The sequence below is a fragment of the Pseudorca crassidens genome, chromosome 5, assembly GCF_039906515.1.
Source record: "Pseudorca crassidens isolate mPseCra1 chromosome 5, mPseCra1.hap1, whole genome shotgun sequence".
Classification (NCBI taxonomy): domain Eukaryota; kingdom Metazoa; phylum Chordata; class Mammalia; order Artiodactyla; family Delphinidae; genus Pseudorca; species Pseudorca crassidens.
Window position 1 is genome coordinate 70,516,999 of NC_090300.1, and position 25,376 is coordinate 70,542,374.

Consider the following 25,376-nt stretch of genomic DNA (forward strand, 5'->3'; position numbering starts at 1 on the left):
GCAAAATCAGAAAACTGTCTTCCATGAGGTTTTAAAACAAAGTTAATTGCAAAAATACCTGGCATGGGCTATTTTCTACTGCATGCTACAGCAGGTACCAAAAATATTTCGTCAGTCTATTTGTTTCGTAGGTTCGAATGATAATTGTTCTTTCCCTTCCCCGCTCAGATATTATTTCCTTAAGGGCAAACCAAACTCTTTTTTTCTCTACCTTTTAAAACTTCTAATACTTGTATTATTTTGTGTTAATTGTATTAGCAAAGCATTCCTGGGAAAGTTTCCATGACACTATATGATGGTATCTTTATAGCTATTTCAGTTGACTATATCTCCTTTTTACACACACACACATACACACAGGCACACACAGTGCAGAAAAGGCAGCTTGGTATAGTGTTGCCAAACTATGTGTGTGGACTGACTGGCAAGGTGGCTCCCCTAAGGATCCTGTTTCTTCCTCTATAGCTCGCCCAGAAAATCAGCAGCAGTGATTTTCCAAGTATCTTTTATAGAACTGCTTCAGCAGACGTTATTGGAGGCAATGGGAAAAACCCAGTGGGTGGAACTGTACCCTTCCCTGTTTGTACTTGAACCAGAGCAGCTCTGTTTTTATCTGTTTTAAGTAATGGGGTTCCGTGTATGATTTTATTTTCCCCATGGGGTTCTGCTGCTTAATAAAGGTGTGCCAAATGTCTCTTTTACTGTCAAATAATTGATCTTATTATGGTTATTTTTATGGCTCTTATTTTATCGATGGATAGATACTGTATGTATTTTCTATGTTATTATATAGCTATTCTCATACAAGTTGACTTTTTAATTTTAAGGGACTACTTTAAGAGTACATTATCAATATTTATTTCATAAAGATTAGAATCCAGTAGAAATAATTCCATATTGTGTGTGTGTGTGTGTGCGCGCGCACTTATTTGTATGTGTGTATGTTTTGCTTCTGAATAGAGCAGTGAACAAAGGGGCTGCTTGTGTGTACTCAAGCACGGACCACTTTAACCATAGCCCTGTCCTTCCTTACATCTGAGTTGGCTTAAACTCTGAGTGGGCCTAACTCTGGTGGGTTTGGGTCTGGTTGCGAGTGGGCAGCAGAGATAGTGGCAGGCAAGCTGTGAAACGTCATTATAGACTCATGCAATGTTCGAGCTTAAAAAAAAATAAAAGTGTACCTGGCAGGTTCATACCCTTCATTTTATAGAAGTGAAAGTTGGGTTTCAGAAAGGAAAAGTGACTCCCTGATGGTGTCACAAGTAGACCTGACTTCTTGCTGTCATCCCTGTGAATGAGTGGGTCTTGTGCTGGCTGCTTCAGTAAGGCTGACTGTGCAGCAGAGGCCACTTGGGGTATTTCCATATAAAGGAGTTTATCTTAAGGATCCATGTGGATGAGGTCTGACACCAGAAGGCTCAAGGATGGGACCATATCTCTTTCCTTTTTATTCCCCTTTTTCTTCTTCCTTTCCTTTCTTCACTCTCTGATCCTCTTCTTTTCTATTATTTGCATTCCCATTAATCTCCTCTCTCCAATAATTGCATCTTATCTTCTTACATGCTCTGATTATTAGCCATGAACATGATCCTCTTGTTTTATCATGACCACAGTTCATCCTCATGGCAGTTTTGTCACATGTTGCTTAGTTCATATTTATAAGAGAAGGAGGTTTATTGCCTAGCTCACCTTTCTGTCACAGACCAAAGGTTAGATTCACCAGGCTGTTTGTAGATGGGCTGTCCAGCCTTGCTTTTGTGGGTCACAGTGCTGTGCAGTGGAGTCCCATGGTCCAAAACATGGCTCTTTTGGCAACAAGGTCTGGGGCAAGACTGTTTGCTTTAAAGAGATGTGTGTTGACCAAACATTATCAACTTTGGGTGAGTGTTCAAGGCCTGAAAAGGATGGGATGTTAGGGAATAGGAAGGAAAAAACTGAGGCCTGTGTCAAGCCTAGTGCTGAAGTTTTATCTTGATGTTTTTTGCTCCAGGTATGCTAGAACCATGAAAACCTCTCTTTGTTTCCTGTTGTCACCTTACTTTCTGTTTATTCATTGCCATACTCTCAGTTGCCGAAGTATTGTTCTACTTTGAATTGTGAAGATGTTGTCTCTATTTTGAATGCTACAGTGTTTGCACCAAAGATGGCTTTTTATGGCATTTTTCCTCAGGGTCCTTAACCCGTGGGGTAGATGACTCTTCTTACATAATAATGAGACTCGAGTTTTAGCCTAGCTTTGCACATTAGAAAAGTTGAATTGTATTTCTATCACCCATTGGATAATAAGCTTCTTAGGGAAGGTTTGTTTGTTTGTTTAAATCTCTGCCTCCTCTGTGTGGTTTTACAGAGTCTTAAAGAACATAAGTGTATTTGATATCAGTAGGCAGCGGTGAAAGTCATATTATCCAGTAGACTGTGGCTTCTTGAGGTTGGGGATCATGCCTTCCTTAGACTGCTTGCTGCCTAGCACAAAGATTTCATGGAGCAGCGTGGGATAAGAGCCATTCACGTGAACCGACAATGAGTTACCCTGTGAACCCTGCTATCAGAGAGAATTAGACAAAGAAGAGTCAATGATCATATAAGCTGGGTTATCAGTGATGCCTTCCTGGAGGAGTATATATGATGAGATAGATGGGTTTTTGGAAAGGTAAGCCCTTCAACTCAATGAGTGGGAAGAAGAATGCACATGAACTAAACCTTTTTGTTTTCTCTTTTCAACATTTTCCTCCAAATTCAATAAAATGACATTTCCGTTAGATAAAATAGGCCATATTTTCTGGAGTTCTTACTGCTGACTGCTGCCTGTCAACTCAGCATTACCGGAATCAGTGTGATGAGGATGCTCACACTATTATATAGCGTGCGGGATTATATTAAGAAGCAGTGCTACTGTTTCCATTTTATTTTGATCCAGGTTTCTCTTACTCATTATTTGGATTGCCTATTGACATTTTCATGGCATCCATAACCACATAAAATATACACTATTTACCCTATCAGATGTTCGTTGTGTTAGAAATGTACTTAGAGCAGTGGTTCTCAACGTGTGGTCCTCAGACCAGCAGCATCAGTATCACTCGGGAACTTGTTAGAAATGTAAGTTCTCGGGCCCCACCCAGGATTTACAGTCAGAGACTCTGGAGTGGGATCCAGTAATCTGTGTTTTAACAAGCTCTCCAGGTGGTTCTACACAGGCTGAAGTTTGAGAACTGCTGATGCAGAATTATATGCTTCCCAGTTAATGCCTAGCACCATCATGTATTAAGAAGCATAGGTGCCCCATCTCATTGAAGCCCCCAGCAGCTGATTTCTACTTTGACTCAAAATGCTTTGAAAAGTTACATACTCAGTTGACTGACCATGTCAGCCAAAGCATTTATTTTGAGACTGTGATCAAGGTAATGACTGAGTAGCTGTTGTTTATTGAATACTTAAGATGCGAACGATACTTGACATGTATGAACTCATTTAATCTTTACAACTGCATGACAAACTGAGACCCAGAGACCTTAGGTAAATTGCTTAAGGTCACAAAACTGGTAAATGGCAGATCCAGGTTTCAGACCCCTCCAGTCTGACTCCAGAGCCTTCACCACTACTTTTTTTTTGGGCAGGGGGGCTGCGTTGGGTCTTTGTTGCTGCACGTGGGCTTTCTCTAGTTGCGGCGAGCGGGGGCTACTCTTCGTTGTGGTGCACGGGCTTCTCATTGCGGTGGCTTCTCTTGCTGCGGAGCATGGACTCTAGGCACGCAGGCTTCAGTAGCTGTGGCTCACGGGCTCTAGAGCGCAGGCTCAGTAGTTGTGGCACACGGGCATAGTTGCTCCGCGGCATGTGGGATCTTCCTGGACCAGGGGTCGAACCTGTGTCTCCTGCATTGGAGGGTGGATTCTTAACCACTGCGCCACCAGGCAAGTCCCACCACTACTTTTTTCCTGTTAAGGATGCTTTGGAAGTAGAATTCAATTAAAATGATCACAAAGAAATTCATTGATTATTTTCTCAGCTTCATCAAAGAAAGAAAGATGATGGATAAATGACAGATACTTAGTTTTGTTGCTTAGAGATAATACAGCTTTTCTGTATCCCTTTTGTTTTTACCAACCAGTATCTTTTTAACATTAATTTAGAAATAAGGGAATAATGAACTTTATTAACCATAGAAGAATACAAGAATGAAGTGAAATTCACACTGTATTATTAATACTGAAATAATACCATTGAAAAGAAAATCAAAATTGTATGTAAAAGGAATATACTATTTTGTGCCACTTGCCTCCTAGGGTTCCCTAAGATGAGATAGTTTTATATTGCTCAGCTCTCAGGGAGAGCTTCTTTTTTCTCTAATGGACCACAAAGGGAGGTCCAGGCATAGGTAGGGGTTGGGAGTCCCTTAGTGTTACACATGGGGTCTGCCCCGAGGAGTTCCGTGAGCTTTGTGAAATGCAATGTAAATATCACAGATTTAGTACCTCCAACATCAAGTGGTCTCTCTGATTATTTTGAGCAGTCACATGCGGATCTTGGCTCTTCAAATCCCCCTTCTGCGATGTGTCAGTGTGATCGCTTGGCCACCTCAAAGATTCTGGATGTTGTTGAGGATTAGGTCAGTTCACGCGTGTTTGGAGAATGACACTGTGGATTGGCTCTAATTCTAGGATGTTAACTTCCTAGGGTAGAGGGTGGTTCTTAATTAACTAGACCATGCCCCAGTCCTTCGTGTTCCTTAACCGCCTGAATGAGAACTCTCTCTGTAACAATGCTGATTTGATCGTCAGGTTCCTGATGTTTCTTCAGAGCAGAGGACTTTGCAGTTAGTTCTGCTCTCTACCTCAAAAAGGAAATGAATACTTAACAAATAAATTATTATGCTAAGCAGGATCCATTTATTTCCATTTGTTAATAATGGATACTCTCGCCATTTTGCAACCACCAGTGCAATAATCCCTGCAGGCAAGAATCGTCTCTGGATACTAAAGTCATTGGGTGAAAGGTTTGTGGTGAGCAGAATATTAGCAGGGTCTCAAAGTGTCGCCTCACACATCATGTATTGATTTAAAAGGGAAGAAGACACTTTTACAGTGAAGAAATCTGGTGGACACTACCTTAACCAAGTCGTCAAACTTGTCATCACTAAATGGCCAAATAACATTATGAGCTTCCTGATGTGATGCAATGGAAAGAGCACAGCATCACGCGTGGACTCTTCCTGACAAACTTGTGTGATCTGAATCTCGTCATCAGACAAAGCCATATTGTTCAACTTTTTATAAGGCACCTGGCCTGAATTCTTTACACAAAGTCAGTTTCAGGAGAGGGGAAAATAGGCTGGGGCCTGTTCTAAATTAAAAGAGACTAAAAAGACATGTCACCTCAATGTGTGATCTTTGATTGGATTCTGGATGGAAATTAACAACAATTGATAAAAGGACATTACTGGGACTTCTGGTGAAATGTGAACATGCATGCATCAGATTACTACTGCACCCACATTACATTTCTTGGGTGTGACAATGGTATTGAAAAGTTAGTTCTTAGGATATGTAAGCTGAAGTATATGGAGAGGAAGTTTCTGCAACTTCTTTCAAATAGTTAAACTACAGTAACAAGCAAGCAAATATATTTTTGTTATTAGAAGGGGAGGCAAAATGTTGGCCATTGATAAATCTGGGTGAAGGGTGTGTGGATGGAGTTCATTTTGCTACTTGTTCAACTTTTCTATGAGTTAATTTTTTACATAAGATATTTGGGTGTAAAGAGTGAGTAAATAAATAAATACAAATAATGCTCTTTCATGACTCACTGCTGGCACTCTTTATCTATCACCTGTAGTTAGTGGACTAGCAATGTAACCCAAATGGCCTCACATGCTATGAATTCTGGTTCTGGGCCCTATTTTAAAGTATATTTCTGTGTACTCACAGTGGGAGAGTCATCACCCTGTAATCCTAGTAGTGGCACTAAGAATTATGATTTTCCAAATTATAATAAGCCCTGATTGTGATTTGGTGAGCTTTTATCATATACATATTTATTGAATGAATGAAATTAAGTGTCTCATAGGAAATAATATCCCATGAATGGCTTATTCATGTGAGTTTTATAGCTGTTAATAAGGGGACACAGTCACTGGACACCCTTTGTACCCTACTTCTCACCCTCTCATTCCGCCTTCAGATGCCAGCCATTGCCATGGCAACCACCACTGCATAGGTATGACCTAGCAGTACCTGAGGCAGTACAGCCTCAGCTGTAAAACCTTTCTCTCACTCTCTGTCCTGGGACTTTTCTGCTACCTCTGTACTTCTTGGGACAAGCATGAGGGAGTTAATATCCCTGTAGGTGATTCTAAACCAGTAGAGGACTAGAGCCAGAGGATGAACATTCTCTTCTCTCATTCCCTACATGGGAAAATCTGAGGCACGTTTCATGGAGATCCTTAGAGGGTTCCCAGGAAAATGGAGCCCTAGTTATCCGTATTGGTGACCAGCTCAATTCAGCACCTTTGAATTGACTTTCCCTCCTCTCCTGCTTAACTTGTCCGGTCCTTCAGTACTGTTTTTTGGGACTGATTCCCAAAATCAGTGACCTGAACACAAGCCTTTGTCTCAGGCTTTGTTTTCGGCAGATCCTGGGCTAAGACAATGGAATCTCTCATAATACTTATTGTTGAAGAGCTTAAGAATCATTATTATTATAGTGACCACTTTATAGGAGGCCCTTTGGTATCTGGAAAAAGCATTAGGCCAAGAGTCAGGAGACTCTTCCTTATTGTTACTTGGCCTCGGGCAGGTCATTCAACCGTCAGGTGACTAGTAAGGCTGCAGTGACAGGGAGTTAAGGAGAAGACGTGTAGGTAAGTGTGTAGGAGTCCATTAGCTGGTTATAGGACTGTGTCCTCCAGTGCGCAGTGTAAAGTGTTGAGAGTAGCAAGGTAGTTCCCGGATCTAAAGATGCTGTGGTAGCAGATGAAGCACCAAGGGAAGGGCTGGTGGTGAGACTTGTGCAGGACTTCAGTTGTTTGAACTGAGACGTTAAGTAGAGAATCAGTGGTGAGAAAGAAGCCTATCCTAGTCCATAATGGGGATTGAAATGTAGGAACAAAGTTCTTATCAGAAAGCCAGGCAGGGCAGCAAGGGGGGTCTTGGGTGAAAAATCTCACAGCATTAGGCTGGAACTTGTTCCATGGCATCAACCTAATATGAGAAACTGAAAATGGGGAGTCGTCCCAACTCAGAGGGAAGGCAGAATGAGGTCTTACATGCACAGGCTGGTCGGACACTATAATGACTTGTTTCGTTGCATGGCTCAGGGTAATTCTGTGACTTCTGAGGCTCCATGGTATCCCTTTACTCAGGGCATGGGCAGTTGCTGTGCTGTCTGCTACAGTGAAGTACAGATGTTGAAGACCTGATTAAATCCTGTCTCTTTACTGATACCCCAAGGGAATACTTAATGAATGATGCTCCCTTTAAGAAGAAGAATTAACAATAGCTATATTATTCATATTAATTTATAGTTACTGGTTGCTGTAATTAATGCAATTTATGAAAATCATAATAATTATAGCACTTTACAATTTAAAGAGTGTTTTTCCCATCCATTTTCTTATCTGAGTCTTGTAACATCTCTCTGGCTTCGGTAGGGCAGGTGATGTTCTCCTAGTTTTATAGATGAAGAAACTATGGCCCAGGGAAGAATTTAACTAGACTCCAGTCCACCACCTTTACCAATATTTTGTGCTGTCTATGAGTATATGGGAATACAGTGATCAAATTCATGTTAATAATAATGTTTTGTAACTGCATATAAGAGAATCAGGTTCACACAATTCTCAGTTGCCTTCCATAACGCAACTGAGATCCTATCTTTCCTTGTACCAGAATCCATTGCCAGAATGTTCACTTGAATTTAAAATTTTTAGGGTCTTTTTTTCTCAGTAATACCACAGTATTTCATAGTTATTAATACTCAATGAAGTAAAGATAAGATCACCTCTAATAGAGGGATTAGCTCTTTGAAAACATCTGGTCCTAGGGCAGAGACCCACTGGTCTTAGAGGGTTTGGTCAACTGGAAATTCAGACTCTGAGACCTGTCATTCCACTGTTTTCCCATTTCTGGCTGTAGCAAGAGGGCTGAGGAAAGCCACTCAATTTTCACAAGGATGACTTTCAAATCTGGGCCATATAGCATGAAATACACAGACACACGCAAGTATGTACACACAGGCACACTGAGCCTTTTGCTTCCCTTTGCATCCACTGATCCTGCTGTACTTTTAGCTGATTTTACCCAAAAGATGTTTATATGGAAAAGGTTATGGGCTGGACCTATGGCAGAGTCTGCCATTACTTATTCATTTATTTACTCAAATTATTCATTGAACGCGTTCATGGATTAGGCCCTGAGCAAGATTCTGGGGAAATAACGAGGAAGGAAACAGACAAATTCCTTGCCCTCATGAAGCTTACATTCTCCTGGGGAGTCTGATGATAGACAGACAAATATACATAAAATATAATGTTAGATGGTGATAGATATTACAAGAAAAATAAACCAAACAGGGTGAGGGGATAGAGGGCCATAGAGGGGTCATACAAATGCATCCAGAAATAGAAAATGATGAGAAGGTGGTTTTAGATAATGTGATTGAAGGTACCCATAGTTAAAGAGGGCTCACAAGAACAGATGCCACTGCCTACGGGGCAGGCAGCAGTCTTTGGGTTTGGCTCCAAGGGGCTGGGCTATAGCTTCATACACCTTGATGTTATCATCGTGCCTGAAATAGATAAGGTCCAGAGGGATTAACTCATGCTGGCTAAATTCACAAGAGACTGACCAATATGCTAGATCCCAATAGAGATGTTTTATGCAGAGAATTAAATAAGGAATAAGAACTCAGGGAAGGTTTTGGGAACAAGCTTCTAAGGGAAAAGAAACTAGTGGTCTTAATTGGAAATACCATTATGCTATCATTGTCTGGTGCATCATATTCATTAAAAAAGATAAATTTACCCGGAGAATTGTAAGATTTTAATGCTAGCTTGTCAGGGACCCTAGGTTTTGTTGTCACTGAGGAAACTCTGGTTTCTTGGTTTTTTTCTAAACTCTTCCAGACACTATACTGATATTTAACCTCCTTAGACACGTGCAATAGAGTTAATTCAATTACACTAACTTCCCATTATTTCATTCCTACCGGGCCTTACTGCAGATTCACTGTGATTTCTTGATGGAGTCTTCAGACACATTCTCATCACATGTCCATGATCGTTATTACATTGTCACCTTAAAAAATTATTTTAACTCACCCTGCTTCCAAATTCTAGGGCGACCTTTATGGTTCCTTGCTATTTCACTCTCTATTTCCTTGCCTTAAGCTCTAGGCAAACTGTTGGCTCGTTTGTCCTAAGCTTGCTCCCACTTCCTGGGGATGCCCTTGTGGCGGTGTTATTGCCCTCTGCTCGCTCCACATGGATTCTCAATGCCGGTAGCAGTCGGTGCTCGCGCTAACATGGGACACTGACATGTGAAATCCACAGATCCCCCTGTTCATAATCAGCGGTCACTGCCACATGCTTCCTCTGCAGCCCCTTGGCCAGGACCCTGAGCGGTCTTATCCTAGTTCACTTTTTAGGGGCATCGCTCGGGGCTTGCCATCTCTCTCTGACACAGACACACCTAGTCTACTGATCTCACACTGATTCCATTCCTCTTCCTGGACTGTAAGTCTCTCCTTGCCTTTTCCTGCTCCCACTAAAATGTCATCATTCTATACAGTGGTTTCTGAACGTGGAATTTGCATTATGTCCCTAGTTGGATCTGCTCCTTGAGGGCAGGGATGGAGACATTTACTTCCTTTAACTTGGATATTCATCAAAGGGAATATCCTCTAAATGTGAGTATGACTTTAGGAAAATCACTTCATCTATTTCAGCTTTCTTACCTGTCAAAGAGGGATAATTCTCCAGCCTACCTCACTGAGATTTTATCAAAGCTAAAGGAAATGAGGTGCAGAAAACCTTGGACAGAGTCACAGTATAACTTGAGAAATTTGAACTCAGATTGATATGGATGGAAACTGGAAATTGCCCTTTTTAACATGACTGTGTTGCTTCTCACAGGGAAATCCTGGAGGCAAGACCCTTGAGGAGAGACGCTCGAGCCTGGACGCTGAGATCGACTCATTGACTAGCATCTTGGCCGACCTGGAGTGCAGCTCCCCCTACAAGCCTCGGCCTCCACAGGTAAGAGCTATATGCAAATAGTCACCACAGATAACCTGCAATTATCTGAAAGAACAAGCTGCTTCTTTTATCCCTTCCATTCTTTTTGGATTTTCTCAGAGTCAACGGTCTAAGTTGTCTTTTTATTTAATATCAACGTGTTAGTTAACAGACATTTCTTTCATTGATTTGATTAGTCTTTTCTTTAAAATAACCCAACAGTGTTATACACAAATGTTATAAAATTAAATCTCTTATTCCATTGCCCTGCTCTTTTTCTGGCTTTGTCTAGGTGGATATTTTGTTATACGTTGGTATAATCTTCAGAAATATGGCTTAGCATGACTATGTTAAACTTAGGGTGAGGGCTACATCTTTTCTAAGAAATTCCTTACGTTGGATATCGAGGCGGCTAGCTTTTTTGCTTGTTGGAAGTAATGCTATGTGGGGCATTTTCGTGTATATTTTCTTTGGAGCTATTTCCCTAACTCAGGTTTTTTTAGAGCGGGATTTCTACATTGGGGATTACGAGTGCTTTCTTTACTTTTCTTTCCACGGGTGGTACATAGCTTATACTGGCACCAGCAGTTTGAATATATCAGTTTCTCCCCAATCTTACCAGAATTTGGTGACAGCAATTAATCTTTTTTTTTTTTTTTAATGCAAATGGTGCCTTGTTATCAGTTCTTCTTTGTACCCTTTGGCTTCCTTTGGAGCATGGCTGTTCTTCTGCACCTTCATTTATTATCTGCATTTTGGAAGCCGACCTCGCACTGCTTGTGGTCATTCCCTGCCTCCCTCCGGTCTGGAGAAAGTAACGGCAAGTCAATTTCAGGGCTTGTGAGTCCTCAGAAGACAGCCAGCAGGACTCTGCATGCAGATCTTGGACTGGCACTGTTGTCACCGTGTTGTTTGACTCTCGTGGGATGTTTGCTTGACCTACAGCACTCCAGTTCTTCAACAGCAGCCTCTATATTCACAATGGTTCATTTCACAGATGAAAAGCCAGTCCTGCTTCTCTGCTGTCAGTCATTTCAACACAGAACTTCGTAAGGTGCTTTCTTCTTTAGACATGTTCCCGTTGCCTTTTCTAGACATACAATGGGACTGTCAGCTATGTAGGGGCACAAGGCGAAACACACTAGAGCTCAGCTCTTCCTTAGCTCTTGTTACCCTTGGCTCCACTAGACCTGTCAGTGGTGAAAATTCACTTTATTTCTGTAAACACGTGCTGAGCTGCAGGTATGTAGCATGGGCTGTGGTCTTTTGGGGGAACTGTTAGGAGGTTGAAAGGGAGAAAAATAGGACCGAGTTGTCATCTGTCAGGAGCATATACTATCCTAAGTTCAACAATGGCAGATATATAGGAGCACAAGGAAAAGAGCGAGATATTCTTTGAAAGGTGGCAACATCTGAGAAGGTTCATCCGAAGATTTGCACGTTCAGCTAAGGGATGGGTGGAACGGTGATGTTGGAAGCAACAGGGGAGAGAGAGCAGCCTGAGTCACGGGGCAGGAAGGTCCAGGCTGCATTCAGAGAACTGCAAGCAGTGTGGTGGCTTCAGACGGGGCCATCGCAAGCTTCAAGTGGACTACATGCCTGGGGGCTTCCTGCTAACAGCCTGTGGACTTGTTTGAATGCCAGATTAAGATTTTGGTCTGTCTTTTATAAATAATGAGGGTTAGTTGAAGGTTTTCAAGCAGGAGAAAACTATGATTCATCCTGAAAAAGGAACATAGGAAATAAGACAAACTCTGAAAAGATGCAAGAGGATGGACCCAGGTCTCAGAAATGTTTTCCAGCAAACTGTAGTTTGATGTTAAGCATGTTTCCAATTCCACCCAAGCAAATACCTCAAGCCCACTTTCTCGGAACAGCAAGGCCACTGACTTTGCCCCTGGACTCATCCATTTCGTGAGTAAATACTTCTATGCCCTCTCCTCCTTTTTAAATAGGAGTTTTGTTTGCTCTTTATTTTCCCCTCCTGAGTTCTCATACCCTGATATACACTGGGGAGATTCTGCATAGCGGTTTTTGCTTAACATAGCCTTCATCCTTTAAGACTGTGTCTGCACGTGCCTCCCGTAAACCACTGCATTTTAATGGGTGTATTCAGTGGCCGCATTTTTGTTTGCGCAATCTCACTGTGCACACACATTCATGATCACTGATATTTGCACAGTGCTTTACTGATTGTAAAATAAAGCACTTTCACATCTATTCACACTTCAGTGAAATACAGATATCTCAACTCTGAGATATAGATGGTGTGCTGATTTTGTGGATGAGGAAACTAAGTTAGGACATATGACTACAACGTGCGCACAGCTGGACCTTGAATTTAGACCCGTGTTTGATTTTTAAGTTCTAGAACCAGATTGAGGAGATCCCTCTGAATGTTTTTCTTTTTATGAGAAAGCCATACTCAAGGGACACTAATCAGTCACATGAGGAGCAGTGTCCCTTGAGTATGGCTTTCTCATAAAAAGAAAAATATTCAAAGGGTAAAAAAAATTAGGGCGGAGGAGTGGGGAGTGAAAGGTACAAGCTGTTGGGTATAAGATAGGCTCAAGGATATATTGTACAACACAGGAAATATAGCTAATATTTTGTAATAACTGTAAATGGAAAATTACCTTTAGAAATTGTATAAAAATTTTAAAAATGAATAGTGATAACTCTTAAGTAGAACAGGTTGAGAATTCCACTTTTCAGCTGCCTGTTCCATTCAGAACTTAAAGAGTGATCCATTCTAACTTCTTTATTATTCTAATTTAGGAAAGCAAGAGTTAATTGGGAGAAGCAGCTCATTCTTCTGAATTATCTTTACTCTGGTGGAACTAAATTAGATGTGTTAGTATTTATTGGTTAACATAATTATATGCTGTGAGAACAGTAATCACACACTTAAAATATTAAAAGTATGTGCTAAGAGAAGATGATGTCCGCAGTAGACTGTGTTGTGTTGTAATCAAAAGGTACCTGAAAAGTCCTAGAAATGTAGACTGTTACTGCCCAATTTTGATGTTTCCATTTTTGATCCAAAGCAAACTGCAAAACCTGTTGAATCACCTGACTACTTAAAGTAGGCTAGCAGGTCTGTGATTTCTCATTATTCAAGCATGTGTTGTGTGCTTTTCCCGAACCCACCTCTGAATCACCTTTGCAAGGCTGCTTTGACTCATGGATTGAGCAGAAAAGGATCATATAGGTGGAATGTTTGTACAGTAAGTGGTCCAAAGTTGCTCTATTCACATAACAACTTTGAAAAATATCTGAGCTCTTGAAAATAGATGTTTATGGGGCTTTTTCTTCCTTTTTCGAAAGGGGCAATTTCCACTCTCAGATGTCCCAACTTTATTTCTGTTCGCTTATTTATCCATGTTTTTATTTGGGAAATACGGCTTCATTCCACATTTTCATTCATTCAGCTAACATTTATTGAGATCCCACTGTGGATTAGGCATTGGAAATGTAGAGGTTAGCGTGTCAGCATGTTCTTGATCTAGAGTAATCTGTAGTCTTACGGAAGAGACAAATGCATAAACAATTCAGAGGGACACAAAAGAAGGGCTTTGTTGGATGTGCTACTTTAAGTTATTGTGTGACTCACCAGATGTTGAAATTGTTGGGAAATCAAAGATAGGAATATCAACATTCTATTTTATACTTTTCTAGGGAAGTGTCAGGGGGGACTGCACAGAGCAGGTAGAATTTGAGTTCCCTTGGCTGCATATGTCATGGGAAAGGCATGGGATTCAAATGAGAGAATAACAGGAATGAGAAAGTCAAGCAATTTGAAAGTGAATGTCTTGTTGGAAGAATAAGGTAGTTCAATTATGATATAGGGTATGTGGAATACAAAGTGAATGGCAGATGAAATCACAGGCACTAATTTAATACCTAAGTAGCCTTGATGCCCAAGGACTCTCTCAGTAAAAGGAGAAATTTTGGGGGGAGGGGCAGGTAGCAACAGTGTTTCTGAAGACAGAGGGTTTGGAGGGTAACACCTTTAGCAAGTTTTACAGAAGATATAAATGGTACATCTGTGTCAGCCACTGCCCAGAGTAATGCAATTAAACTACCTTAGTGTTTAGCAATAAAATTTCTGATCATTTAAAAATGTGTGTATTAGGGAGTCGTTTTAGAAAAACAGGTGTGAGAAGCTTGGAAGTGGTTGTGGGGTGAATTGCAGACTCAGTATGATCTAAGAGTATCACAGCTTAGAGGTCATGTAGCCAAACTCTTTACAGAAGGAAAGTTTTTGTCTAGAGAGGGAAAGAGCATTGCTCAGGGAGGCTCAGTTAGAGGTAGGATGAATGATTTTTTTCTGTTTTGCTTGAACCATGATGTAATGGTTCCCTGTGGTTGCTAAGGGCAACCAAGGGACACCTTGGTTCCCTTTAGCATTTCAATTACTTTATTCCGAAATATCTCTCTTTTGTGGTACTTTCCTTAAAATATAGCTTGGAAACATAAAGGAGTAGACAGATCAAAAACATAAAGATAAACAGAAAATTTATGATAGTATAGTGTCTTTGAATTAGTATGTGTCTAGATCCCACCCATCTGGCTTTCTACTGTTAATAAAAGTACAGCTTAGACTCTTGGGAAGAGCCACACGGGGTCACATTGAAATTCTCTTGATTTCTTAGAAGACAAAGGATAAATCCATGGACTTAATGATTTTCTTTCCCTTCTCTTGACAAAACCAGGCCTAGAGTGCTGGCCTTCGAATTCCTACTACAAAGCTGCCTTTTCTTCCCTGCAGTGAGTTTAGTAGGGTTGGAGCTGGTACCTAGGTGACTTGGAAGAACTTTCAGATATTGTATATTAATTGTAACTGGGGATTTAGTATTTTTGAATCAAATTTCTTTGGAATTGAAATTTCACTATCCTCATTTAGACTAGTATGAAAAAAATTGGAGAGATTCCAGGGATAAGAATAGGGTTGGACCTAGTTTGATAGTCTAGGCTCCCAAGTTTGCCAATAAGAAGAGCACTATCATCTCAATTCCCTGTGATCACCTCTCGAAAAGGAGCTCCAACTGTGTGAATTCTCCACATCACCAGTCTTAGCTTCCTTTTCTATATTTCTAAAATGGGCATGGTAGCTACAGTTTTTCCCCTTTTGCAGAGATACCATGTTGTTCTAGAGTTACAAGAAATAAGATGTTGGCTTTGAACAACAGTCCACTCAATCCTTCCCATTTTTGTTTTGGGATTGCTAGCTTGTGTCTGGAGCTTACTTTGAAGCTTCAGGTCTTTGAAGGTTTGGGGTTTATCCTTTCTGAATGCTGGTTGCGCTATCAATGATCTATTTATCTTTCTCATTTAAAGCATTTTAAAAGTATTGTAATTTCTTAGTCTATTTGGAAACTGAGTACATACATGCTGTTTGATCGCATGGACACATCTCGAATTGAAATTCCAGTGCTGCCACACTGAGTCCCTTTCATGGAGCAATAATGCATGAGGCAACCTAAGAAATTATTTCAGGTGTGTCTGTGTTGCATGGAAGGCTTTTTATTTGGAATTCATGTGGCCTGAGGGCTTGCAGGCAGCATAATCAGGGTGGAGTCTTATGGTGCCATGGATCTTCTGTTCTCTTATGCTCCATGTTCTAGCTTGCAAAAGCCATGAGCAGCTGCAGGGGAGATTAATTAGGAATTAAATTTTTAATATTCCATATTATTCGTTGCAACTCAAACATGTAGGCTACTGGGAGATGAAGGCTGCAACATGCTGATACTGTGTGGTACGATGTAGACTATCCCTGCAGACTGGGACTTTGCTGCTTCTTTTTTGGCTTCTTGGGAATGGAGATAGGAACTGGGTATTATACTGTTGAAAAAGAGAAAAGGTGTGGATAGTGTCATTTTCTCTTCCCCTATTCAACTGGGACAAAATGAGGTGCATACTGTGATTTGCTTAAGAAAGAAAAACAGATTTGTCTATGTGTCTGTACTGTCTGCTTACTAATAGTTTTCTCTGAGAGCTAGAGTCAAAGTCGAAATATAGTAGAAGCCTCATATATGATACCAAATGGAGTCCAATAAAATAAGAGAGGCAAAAATACCATTTTAAAAGAACAGGGGATCTAATTCTTTGCGGTACCCATATTTAGAAGATCTGGGTTATTTTGAATTAGTCTCTACCTGCCAGGAAGCCTCAACATTAAGTAACAATGAGGTCGAGGTGGTGGAGCCCTTAGCTGACTCAGAGTTGCGTGCCGTGAGTTTGATGACGGGCAGTTGATTTTTAGATTGTATATAATTGCATCTCAATAACATGTATACCTCCTTCTCCTCTTTAAGAGGGTGATGTTTGTGTTTGTGTCTTATGTGACAAGCATAATAAAGTTAACATCTAATCTTGTTTTGAGCACCATGAAAATGTAACATTTTCAGAGTGGAACTTTAGGTTGAAGATCTACCTTGAATTGAACCTCTACAAAACTTTTGCCCCAAAATGCCCATTTTACTTGTCCCAATGTAAGGGTGTGCTCTGAGCATGTGGTGTAGGTTAGCTCCCAGCAGTGAAATAGGAGGAAGGTAAGCAAGGCAGCTGCTGCTGAGAGTACCCAGGAGAAGCCAGCTCTGCTGGAGCCTAGGGCAGGGAGGGGGGGAGTCTTCTATGGTACCCTGGCCATGGTCCCTGGGGTAACCTTTAGCTGTGATATGTTTGCGAGACCTTGGCTCAGAGATGATTGTGTTTCATTATACTTAGTCACTCCATCCAGGCATTGGTTTCAAAAGAAACTCACAAAGATGCCTGTTGAGCTTCTCCATTTTACAACAGCATCTTAGTGGAAATAATTAGCCTTATGTCCATGCAGACGCACACATCACATTTGCAGAATTAAAGAGCTTTCTTGTCAGGACTGGTTTTCTTATTTCTGTCATCCTCTCCCACTGTTTAAATATCTATTTTGGTAGCAGCCTTGGTCTCAAACCCCATGGTTCCCTTTATTCCCTTCTTCTTCTTCTTTTTTTTTTTTTTAATTTAAAAGCAAATAAACAACAAAATACAAATCCGGCTATATTTTTTACTCGAGATGATTAGATTTTACCATGGCAAATACATGGGAATATTGTGTTTTAAGAGTAAAAGCCGGATCTCAGATAAGATATTGTCACTGTTTTGTGCATTTTGACATCCATTTCCTTTATATGCCAAACTAAAGTATAATGATGATAACGATGGCCTCTCTAGACAGAAGGTTGGAGGTGGTTAGTAACCAATCCTACATATCACCATTTGTCATGGTGAGTAACTGGTCTGTCCTCTCCACAAAATACCACATTGGAGTATAACTGCTAAGTTTCCTTTCACACTGTGCAAGAATTACCAGGAAAGTTATACATCGCCTTTCAGTGAATATATCAACTACAAATATGAAAGTTTAATTTGTTATGTTTCATAGTTTGAACATACATATTCCCAGTTTACATAAAACTACAAACGGGAATTTTATTGAAATAAAAGGTACAAATTGGGCACTTACTGCTGTTGAGCCAGTAAGTATAATTTTCATCTGTAAGTACAGACAGGGCCACTGGTGAATTTTAGAATTTGCCTCTCTGTGAATTTGACCTCTCTGAGGTCCCGGACCCTCACCCAAACATGCACCTAATCTGTGCTGTCATATTGGGGTTCAAGACCACAGAATAGAACTGGATTATGTTTTGTTGTTCTAAATCACAAATTACTCAAATAATAATTTTTACTCAAGTAAAAATTTAATAATTGTACCTCACAGAGTATACCTTACAGACACAGTATAAAATTGCACAATGCCTTAAGCTTGAACAGTAAAAATATAATTGTGTTAAATACCAGAGTATGAAGTCCTTGAGGCAAGATTATCTTTTCGTTTCCTGGCAAACAAGAGACATACAAATTCATATGTGCTGAATAAATAAGTAAATATTGTCATCAAATCCAATAATGATGTAAAGATTCACACCCTAGAAACTTGCTAGAGAACCCACTCCGGAACTGATATCGAGTTAGTATGTGACATAGTTATAACTGCTTTCTGATTTTTCCATAATTAACAGGTATTTGCACCAATAAAAAAATAGTACAGCTGAGGCAAATGAGTTTTATAAGGACAACTTAATGGTAGCTGCTGAATCAGCTAAAATTTCTACCTTTACCCCTGCACTGCCTTATATCACTTGAAGACAATGCACTTGGTTGAAAAGATGATATTATTTGGGGTTAAAATTCAATACTATAACTATTCTCTTATTATTGGGTTGATATAAAAATAAATATCAAGTTCTTTTCTGCATCCTCTAAGGAACTGCTGAAAAGAGAAGACCTTCATGTTACTCAGTGTTGCCTGAAACAAAGATCAACACAATCAATTCTTTGAATTCAATGATAGGAGACAAAAAGTTACCTGACTGATGAGCTGATATATGCTTCCTTTTTCTCAGAAAAAAAGCAAAAGTCTGCAGAATTATCATATGACTTTTGCTTGAGACCCTATGATTCATCTTCTTCCTTACCACATTATTTCTGATACCTCCTGACACGATATTTGAAATGATGTAAGTGTATGCCAATTATAAGCTCTTTCACAACTAATTAATTGCCTTAACCTAACTTGTGCTTTTTAAATGGAAATAAACTTTCTATCTGTATGTCCCTGTGAACATCCTTAAAAATATGTAAACTTCATACTTATTTTAAAGAGATAATTTAATTCTAAATGGCTTCTTTGCTTATATTGATGGTAAACAGTGGATCCATTAAAGTAACATATTCTGCTTGTGTAAGTAAAATAAAAGAATTAAAGTGGGCTAAAGAGATAGAATATTTATTTGTTCCTTTTAAGAAATGTGGTGTTTCAGAAAGCTTGAAGTACTAGTAGTGAGACATGTAAGCCTGTTACCCGAATCATTTGTAAATTGTCTTGAACTGTTTTGAATTCCATCTTGATATTGTACTACTTATATGAAAATACTGGAAATTGTTATTTCTCAGGTACTGCTAGAGGTGTAGTAAGGAGTCTCCTTGGCTCTCTCTGCCACCCAACCTACACAGAGTGCTGTTTTATTTCCTAAATGGCCGATGTTAAATTGATCCTTACCAAGGCAGTCAAAGCCAGGGAACAGATTTTACAGATAGCATCCTGGATGACATAATGCTCTATGTAATCCTAATTGTACGGCTCCTTTTCTCATCAGCCAGCCTAGCATAGCTAAAAATTATGTTGCTTTACTTCGTTTATAGGGAAGTCTACTTGTAGATGAGACCTCACAACCAGCGCATGGAGAAATAAAAGAGGGAGGTTCAGGGTGGTGTGCTGGCAGCTGTGTTAGAACAAGTTTCCAGGAGTACCTTCTGAAGGAAAGGTGTGAATGGAGGTGCATCATTCAGCCATCACCTCTCCACCACACTGCATCATATCAATGGAAAAAAGAGAAAGAAACTATAAAATTTATGACCAAAAATGTGAGAATTCCCTGGTGGTCCAGTGGTTAGGACTCTTTGCTTCCACTGCAGGGGGCACAGGTTTGATCCCTGGTTGGGTAACTAAGATCCCACATGCTGTGAGGGGGCCAATAAATAAATAAATATCCATTCTGAAAAAAAAGAAAAGAAAATCTTCTTGGAAACCTGCCATGCATGTGCTGCTGTCTCTGCCTCAAGTCGCTTAGTGGGCACGTCTGCCCTTAATTTATTTAAAAAAAAAAAAAAAAAAAGCAAAAACCAAGAAACAAAAATATGAGGAAAAGGCAGAAATGTAGGTTAAAAACTGGGACTAGTAAAGAGTGGCTTTTTGAAAAGGGAAATGTGATTTGAGAAGGTGGCCATTGTGTATGTTTTACTAAGAGCTCTCTTATTCATTGATTGGTTTGTTCACTCATTTATTTAGTTTTTTCTTTTGTTCACTGATTATAACTGAACATAAAATCTCTGTTGAATTGTTGAGTGATATTAAAGAAGACCCAAATAGGTGGAGAGGTATTCAGGTTCTTTGCTTGGAAGATACAATATGGTTAAGGTGGCAAGATCCCCAAATTGATCTGCAGATTTAATTCCTGTCAGAATTTTCCAGTTTTCTTCTTTGTAGAGGTTGGCAGGTGAAATATAAAATTCATATGGAAATTCAAGGGACCCAGAATAGCCAAAACAATTTTGAAGAAAAAAAAATGCAGAGGTTTACCCCATTTCAAAACTTAATACAAAGCTACAGGAATCAAGCAGTGTGGTAGTGGCATAAAGTATACATATAAGATGATGGAATGGAATTGAGAGTCCAGAAATAAACCATTACATTTATAGCAATTGATTTTTGACAGGGATACCAAGATATTCAATGGAGAAAGAACAGTTTTTCAACAAATAATGCTGGGACAACTGGATTCCACATGTGAAAGAATGAAGTTGGACACCTCCCTCATATCATATACAAAAATTAACTTAAGGTGGATCAAAGACATAAATATCAGGAGTAAAGCTATAAAACTCTTAGAGGAAAACATAGGAGCAATCTTCATGACCTTGGATTAGTCAGTGATACCAAAAGTACAAACGGCTAAAAAATTTTTGATAAATTAGACTTTTTCAAAATTAAACACTTTTGTACTTCAAAGGACACCATCAAGGAAGTGAATAAACAACCCATGGACTGGGAGAGTTCATTTGCAAGTCATATATTTGATAAGAGATTTGTATCTAGAATATATTAAGACTCTTAACAACTCACTAAGAAGACAAATAATCCAATTAAAAAATGGACAGAGGATCTTAATAGGCATTTCTCCAAAGATATACAAGAAGCTAATATGCATAGGAAAAGATGCTTGATATTATTAGTCATCCAGGAAATAATCAAATGAAAACTACAATGAGATACCACTTTACCCACACTAAGATGGTTATAATACAAAAGGCAGACAGTAACACATGTTGGCAATAATGTAGTGAAATTGGAATTGTCATGCGTTGCTGGTTGATTGTAAAATGGTACAGCCACTTTAGAAAAAGTCTAGCAGTTCCTCAAAAGATTAGACATAGAGTTATCATATGATCAAGCAACTGTATTCCTAATTATATATCCAAAAGGATTAAAACATATCCACACAAAAACCTGTCAATGAATGTGCATAGCAGCATTATTCATAATAGCCAGAAAATGGAAACAACCTAAACATCCATCATTCGAAAATCCATCATTCGAAAATCCATCATCGTCCATAAAATTGAATGTTATTTAATCAAAAGTTAAATACTGATACGTGCTATAACATATATGAATCTTGAAAATTATGCTGTATGAAAGAAGCCAGACACAAAAAACTTCATGTAGCATGATTCTATTTATACGAATAGGCTAATATATATATATATATATAGAAAGATTGGTGGCCACCAGTGACTGAGGAGTGGGGAGAATAGGGAGTGACTACCAGTGGGGACAATAGTTATTTTGGGAATGATCAAAATAGTCTGGAATTAGATAGTGATATAAATATATTAAGGAACACTGTACATTTTTGAAGAGTGGATTTAGTGGTATGTAAATTATATCTCACTTAAAAGTTTAACAAATAAAGCTCTATATCGAGCAGTGTGCCTGGAATACATAGATAAAATTGTGCATGGCCTCCGCCTTAAAGAAGCTCACAGTCTATTGGGAGAATACAAACCTGACAATTACAGCACAGAGTAAGAAAGAAGAAAGAAGAAAGAAGCACATATAGAATGCTTCTGGAAGAGGAAGAGGTAGAACTCAGCCTGGATGTTGTGGAAGCTGTCTGTGCTTTCCATCCTTACTTGGATAGGAATCTCTGCAGATAGGAACAGACTTCTATGCAGCTCCAGAGAGCAGAACAAAGCCTAATATTTAGAGGCCAAGAAAGGGAATCGGCAATACAGTACAAGGACAGTACCTTTCTACCAATAAGGACAGTTGAAGTTCAATGCAGGCTGCCTCAGAAAATGGCAAGTTTGCCTTCATTGGAGCTGGTTGAAATGATACTCTGGCATTTGCCAAGTGAGTTATTTAAACTCTCTAAAACCTCGGTTATTAACCTGAGTTAATAATACATCTCAGAGTTTACATGAGGACCGCGTGAAATAATGGGTGTGTGTATAATGTGTGGATATGCTATCTAGCACTTAATGACACTGTTATTACTGTCGCTCTCACCACCATCATCATTATCAAATGAATTTTGGCAATAATGCTGGGAAAAGAATTCAGGCAACAGATGGGAGAATTGATTTGAATGATGCTAAGATTTTGTGGTACTCTCATTCTTGGTCACAGGGTTTGGAGTTTTCTGTTCCCTGATATAAAACTTGGAAGGAAAGACAGACCTTGGTCCTATTCCAGGCCCCCAAATTGACTGTTTCTGTGTCTAAGACAAACTACTCAGCCTCAATAATGGTTTTGTGCTGTTTGCTATAATAGCTAGTATAGATGTGTGATTTTTTAAGAACTGTTACTGACAAGAACCTTCAATGACCTTGGAAGATAGTCTTTACGAATATCAATAGAACTCGGATGAACACTGAGAAGGGCTATAGGTGAAACAGTGTGAGGGTGAAGCAGAAAGAGACTACTTCCTCAGCCTTGCAAGAACACGTCATCTCTTAAAAACAAGTTGGAGAACTTGGTTAGACCTCTGGAAACAATTATTTAAGATGTCTTACAAGGTCCAGAATTTCCATGACTGGCCAAGATATCACTACCTCTCTTTGGGTCTGTTTCAATATCTGTAAACTGGACTTGAGGAATGAGATGATCTCTCATGGTGTTTTTAGCTTTGAGTTGGTATGGCTTTTGCCCTGTATAAAAGAAAAAATATGTATATATTGATTTTTCTTTCTGTCCTTTTATTATTTCACTAGAGAAGATTTCTCTGTGCGACTGGTTTGAAGTTTCTGGGAGTCATTATGTGCAACCAGAGGAAAGTGTCTGCAAATTGAAGGGCCAAGTTCATGTTTTTCAAGATAATGTGAACCCAGATTCATGGTGTTCAGGATAATTTGGAACCAGCCTCATAGAATTCAAGATTATTGAAAATGCTGTGTATATTGTAGTGATTAAAATCATAGATTCTTGGACCAGACTGCCTTGAGTTCAAATCCCAGCTCTACCATTTTCTGTGTGACCTGGGATCAGTCAGTTAAGCTTTTTGTACCTCAGTTTTTTCATCTCTGTAATGAAGATAGTTATAGTATCCACCTCATAGGATTGTAATGAGGAATAAATGAGTTACCATGTGTAAAGCACTTAAAGCAGTGTTTGGTATATAGTTAGCACCATTTGCAGTAGCAGATCTTATTATTGGGAATTAAATGCTAATGCCTATTTTAAAATTGTCCAAGTTGTTGCTTTTATGTAAAAAAAAAAAAGATTGATTTATAAATTTGGTCTGTAATCACGATACAACTCTGAACACATTATCTATCTTACATATAGCGGAAATGGTTCTTACAATATGCCAAAGAGTGTGGGTCTAGCTGTTCCTCAGCTTCTGTCCAGTTCTTTTGGTTATTTTAGTGGCTTCTAATGCATGGATTCTAAAGCCAGTGCTAGAGCAAATAACCTTTCATCTGACATATGCATGAATCATCAACATCTATTTCTGTGGATTATAGAGTAATCCCTCTGATAACCAAATAAGGTTCACTTTAAAAACAAAAATCATGGGCTTCCCTGGTGGCGCAGTGGTTGAGAGTCAGCCTGCCGATGCAGGGGACACGGGTTCGTGCCCTGGTCCGGGAAGATCCCACATGCTGCGGAGCGGCTAGGCCCGTGAGCCATGGCCGCTGAGCCTGCGCGTCCGGAGCCTGTGCTCCGCAACGGGAGAGGCCACAACAGTGAGAGGCCCGCGTACCACAAAAAACAACAAAAATCATGATTCATAGATTATGATCTTGTCACAATTTAATAAGCCTAATATTGGACTATTAGTACAGTTTATTCTCATTGTGTATCACCTGCACAGAGACTAAAGCGTGGACAGCTGTGGTCAAGCTACTCTTCTTCTGGATGCCCTGGCAGGTTTGTCGAGAAGAGTGCTGGCCTCCACTCTCTGAATTTCTGTTGCAGTAGATCTGCAGTGATTCTCAAGTGTTCGTATTTCTAAGAAGTTCCCAGATGGTGCTGATGTTGGGACCATACTTTGAGAACCCTTTAAAGCAAACATTGATTTGTCAGTCAAATGTTTTATAAGCAGCATCCTTTCCCTCCTTTGTCTCACCTCTACAGCTGTACTCTCCGAAGGCTCGCTCTAGTGTCAGTAGTGGACACTAGCCTAATGTCTTCATTTTCTAGAGGAGGAAACCCAAACTCAGAAGCATTTCCCCCTGGTTACACAGTAAATTGACAGAATCTGGAAGATTTTTGTTTTTAATTGAGAATGATTTGCATCTCTAATTCTTAGACTAAGCATTTAGATTTAGAAAACTAGCATTCCAATTCCAGCTCTGCCATGTTAGGAAGTATGAATTTTAGTTGCTTTATCTCTCTGAACCTCATTTTCTTCATCCACGATATGAATACCTCCTCTGCTTACCATATATGGTTTTGTGAGAAGTAAATGACATACTGTGCATTAAAGTGCTTTGTAAATTATGAAGTGCTATACAAATATTTTTCAAGCTCATTCCAGTTTTCAGATGCAATATCATGTTAAACATAATATATTTTATGATGGGCACATCATTCTCTCACTCATCTAGGGTAAATGTTGACATTTGTAACAGATTTTGGGAGGAAGTAGTACATTATAAACCTGTCACCTTTTGCATAGAATTTTTTTCATTTCCTTCCAACATTGATTTCTCTGCTAATCTGCTTTTAAAACTAAGCAATTAGAAATTGTCATTTAGCTATTTATGCATCTGAATACTTACATATATGTGAGATGTTGTCATACACATATGCATGTACTATGAATTTTTCTCCTAGTGTCCTTTTATGTAAGATACCTGCAAGTCACATTTATTAAGAATGAAATACGTGAATTGCTATTTTGCTTGAAATGAATCTTTTTTTTTTTTTTGCATTTGCGTTGGAAACAGAACTGAATTGAGCTAACAGAAATGGATTCTGCTCCCAGTTCTGCAATTAACAGGTTGTGTAAAGTCAGTCAATTCCTCTGTCTAAGGCTCA

At 39.4% G+C, this 25,376-nt stretch overlaps 1 protein-coding gene across 12 annotated transcripts in view; it reads left to right on the forward strand.

The window, feature by feature from the left end:
* Positions 1-25,376, forward strand: part of LPP (LIM domain containing preferred translocation partner in lipoma) — a 701,187-nt gene that overhangs the window by 325,916 nt on the left and 349,895 nt on the right. For all 12 annotated transcript variants that reach the window (XM_067738384.1, XM_067738387.1, XM_067738383.1 and 9 more), the window contains one exon: positions 10,127-10,249. In XM_067738384.1, the coding sequence (XP_067594485.1) occupies positions 10,127-10,249 (123 nt within the window). The remainder of the gene's footprint in view (positions 1-10,126; positions 10,250-25,376) is intronic.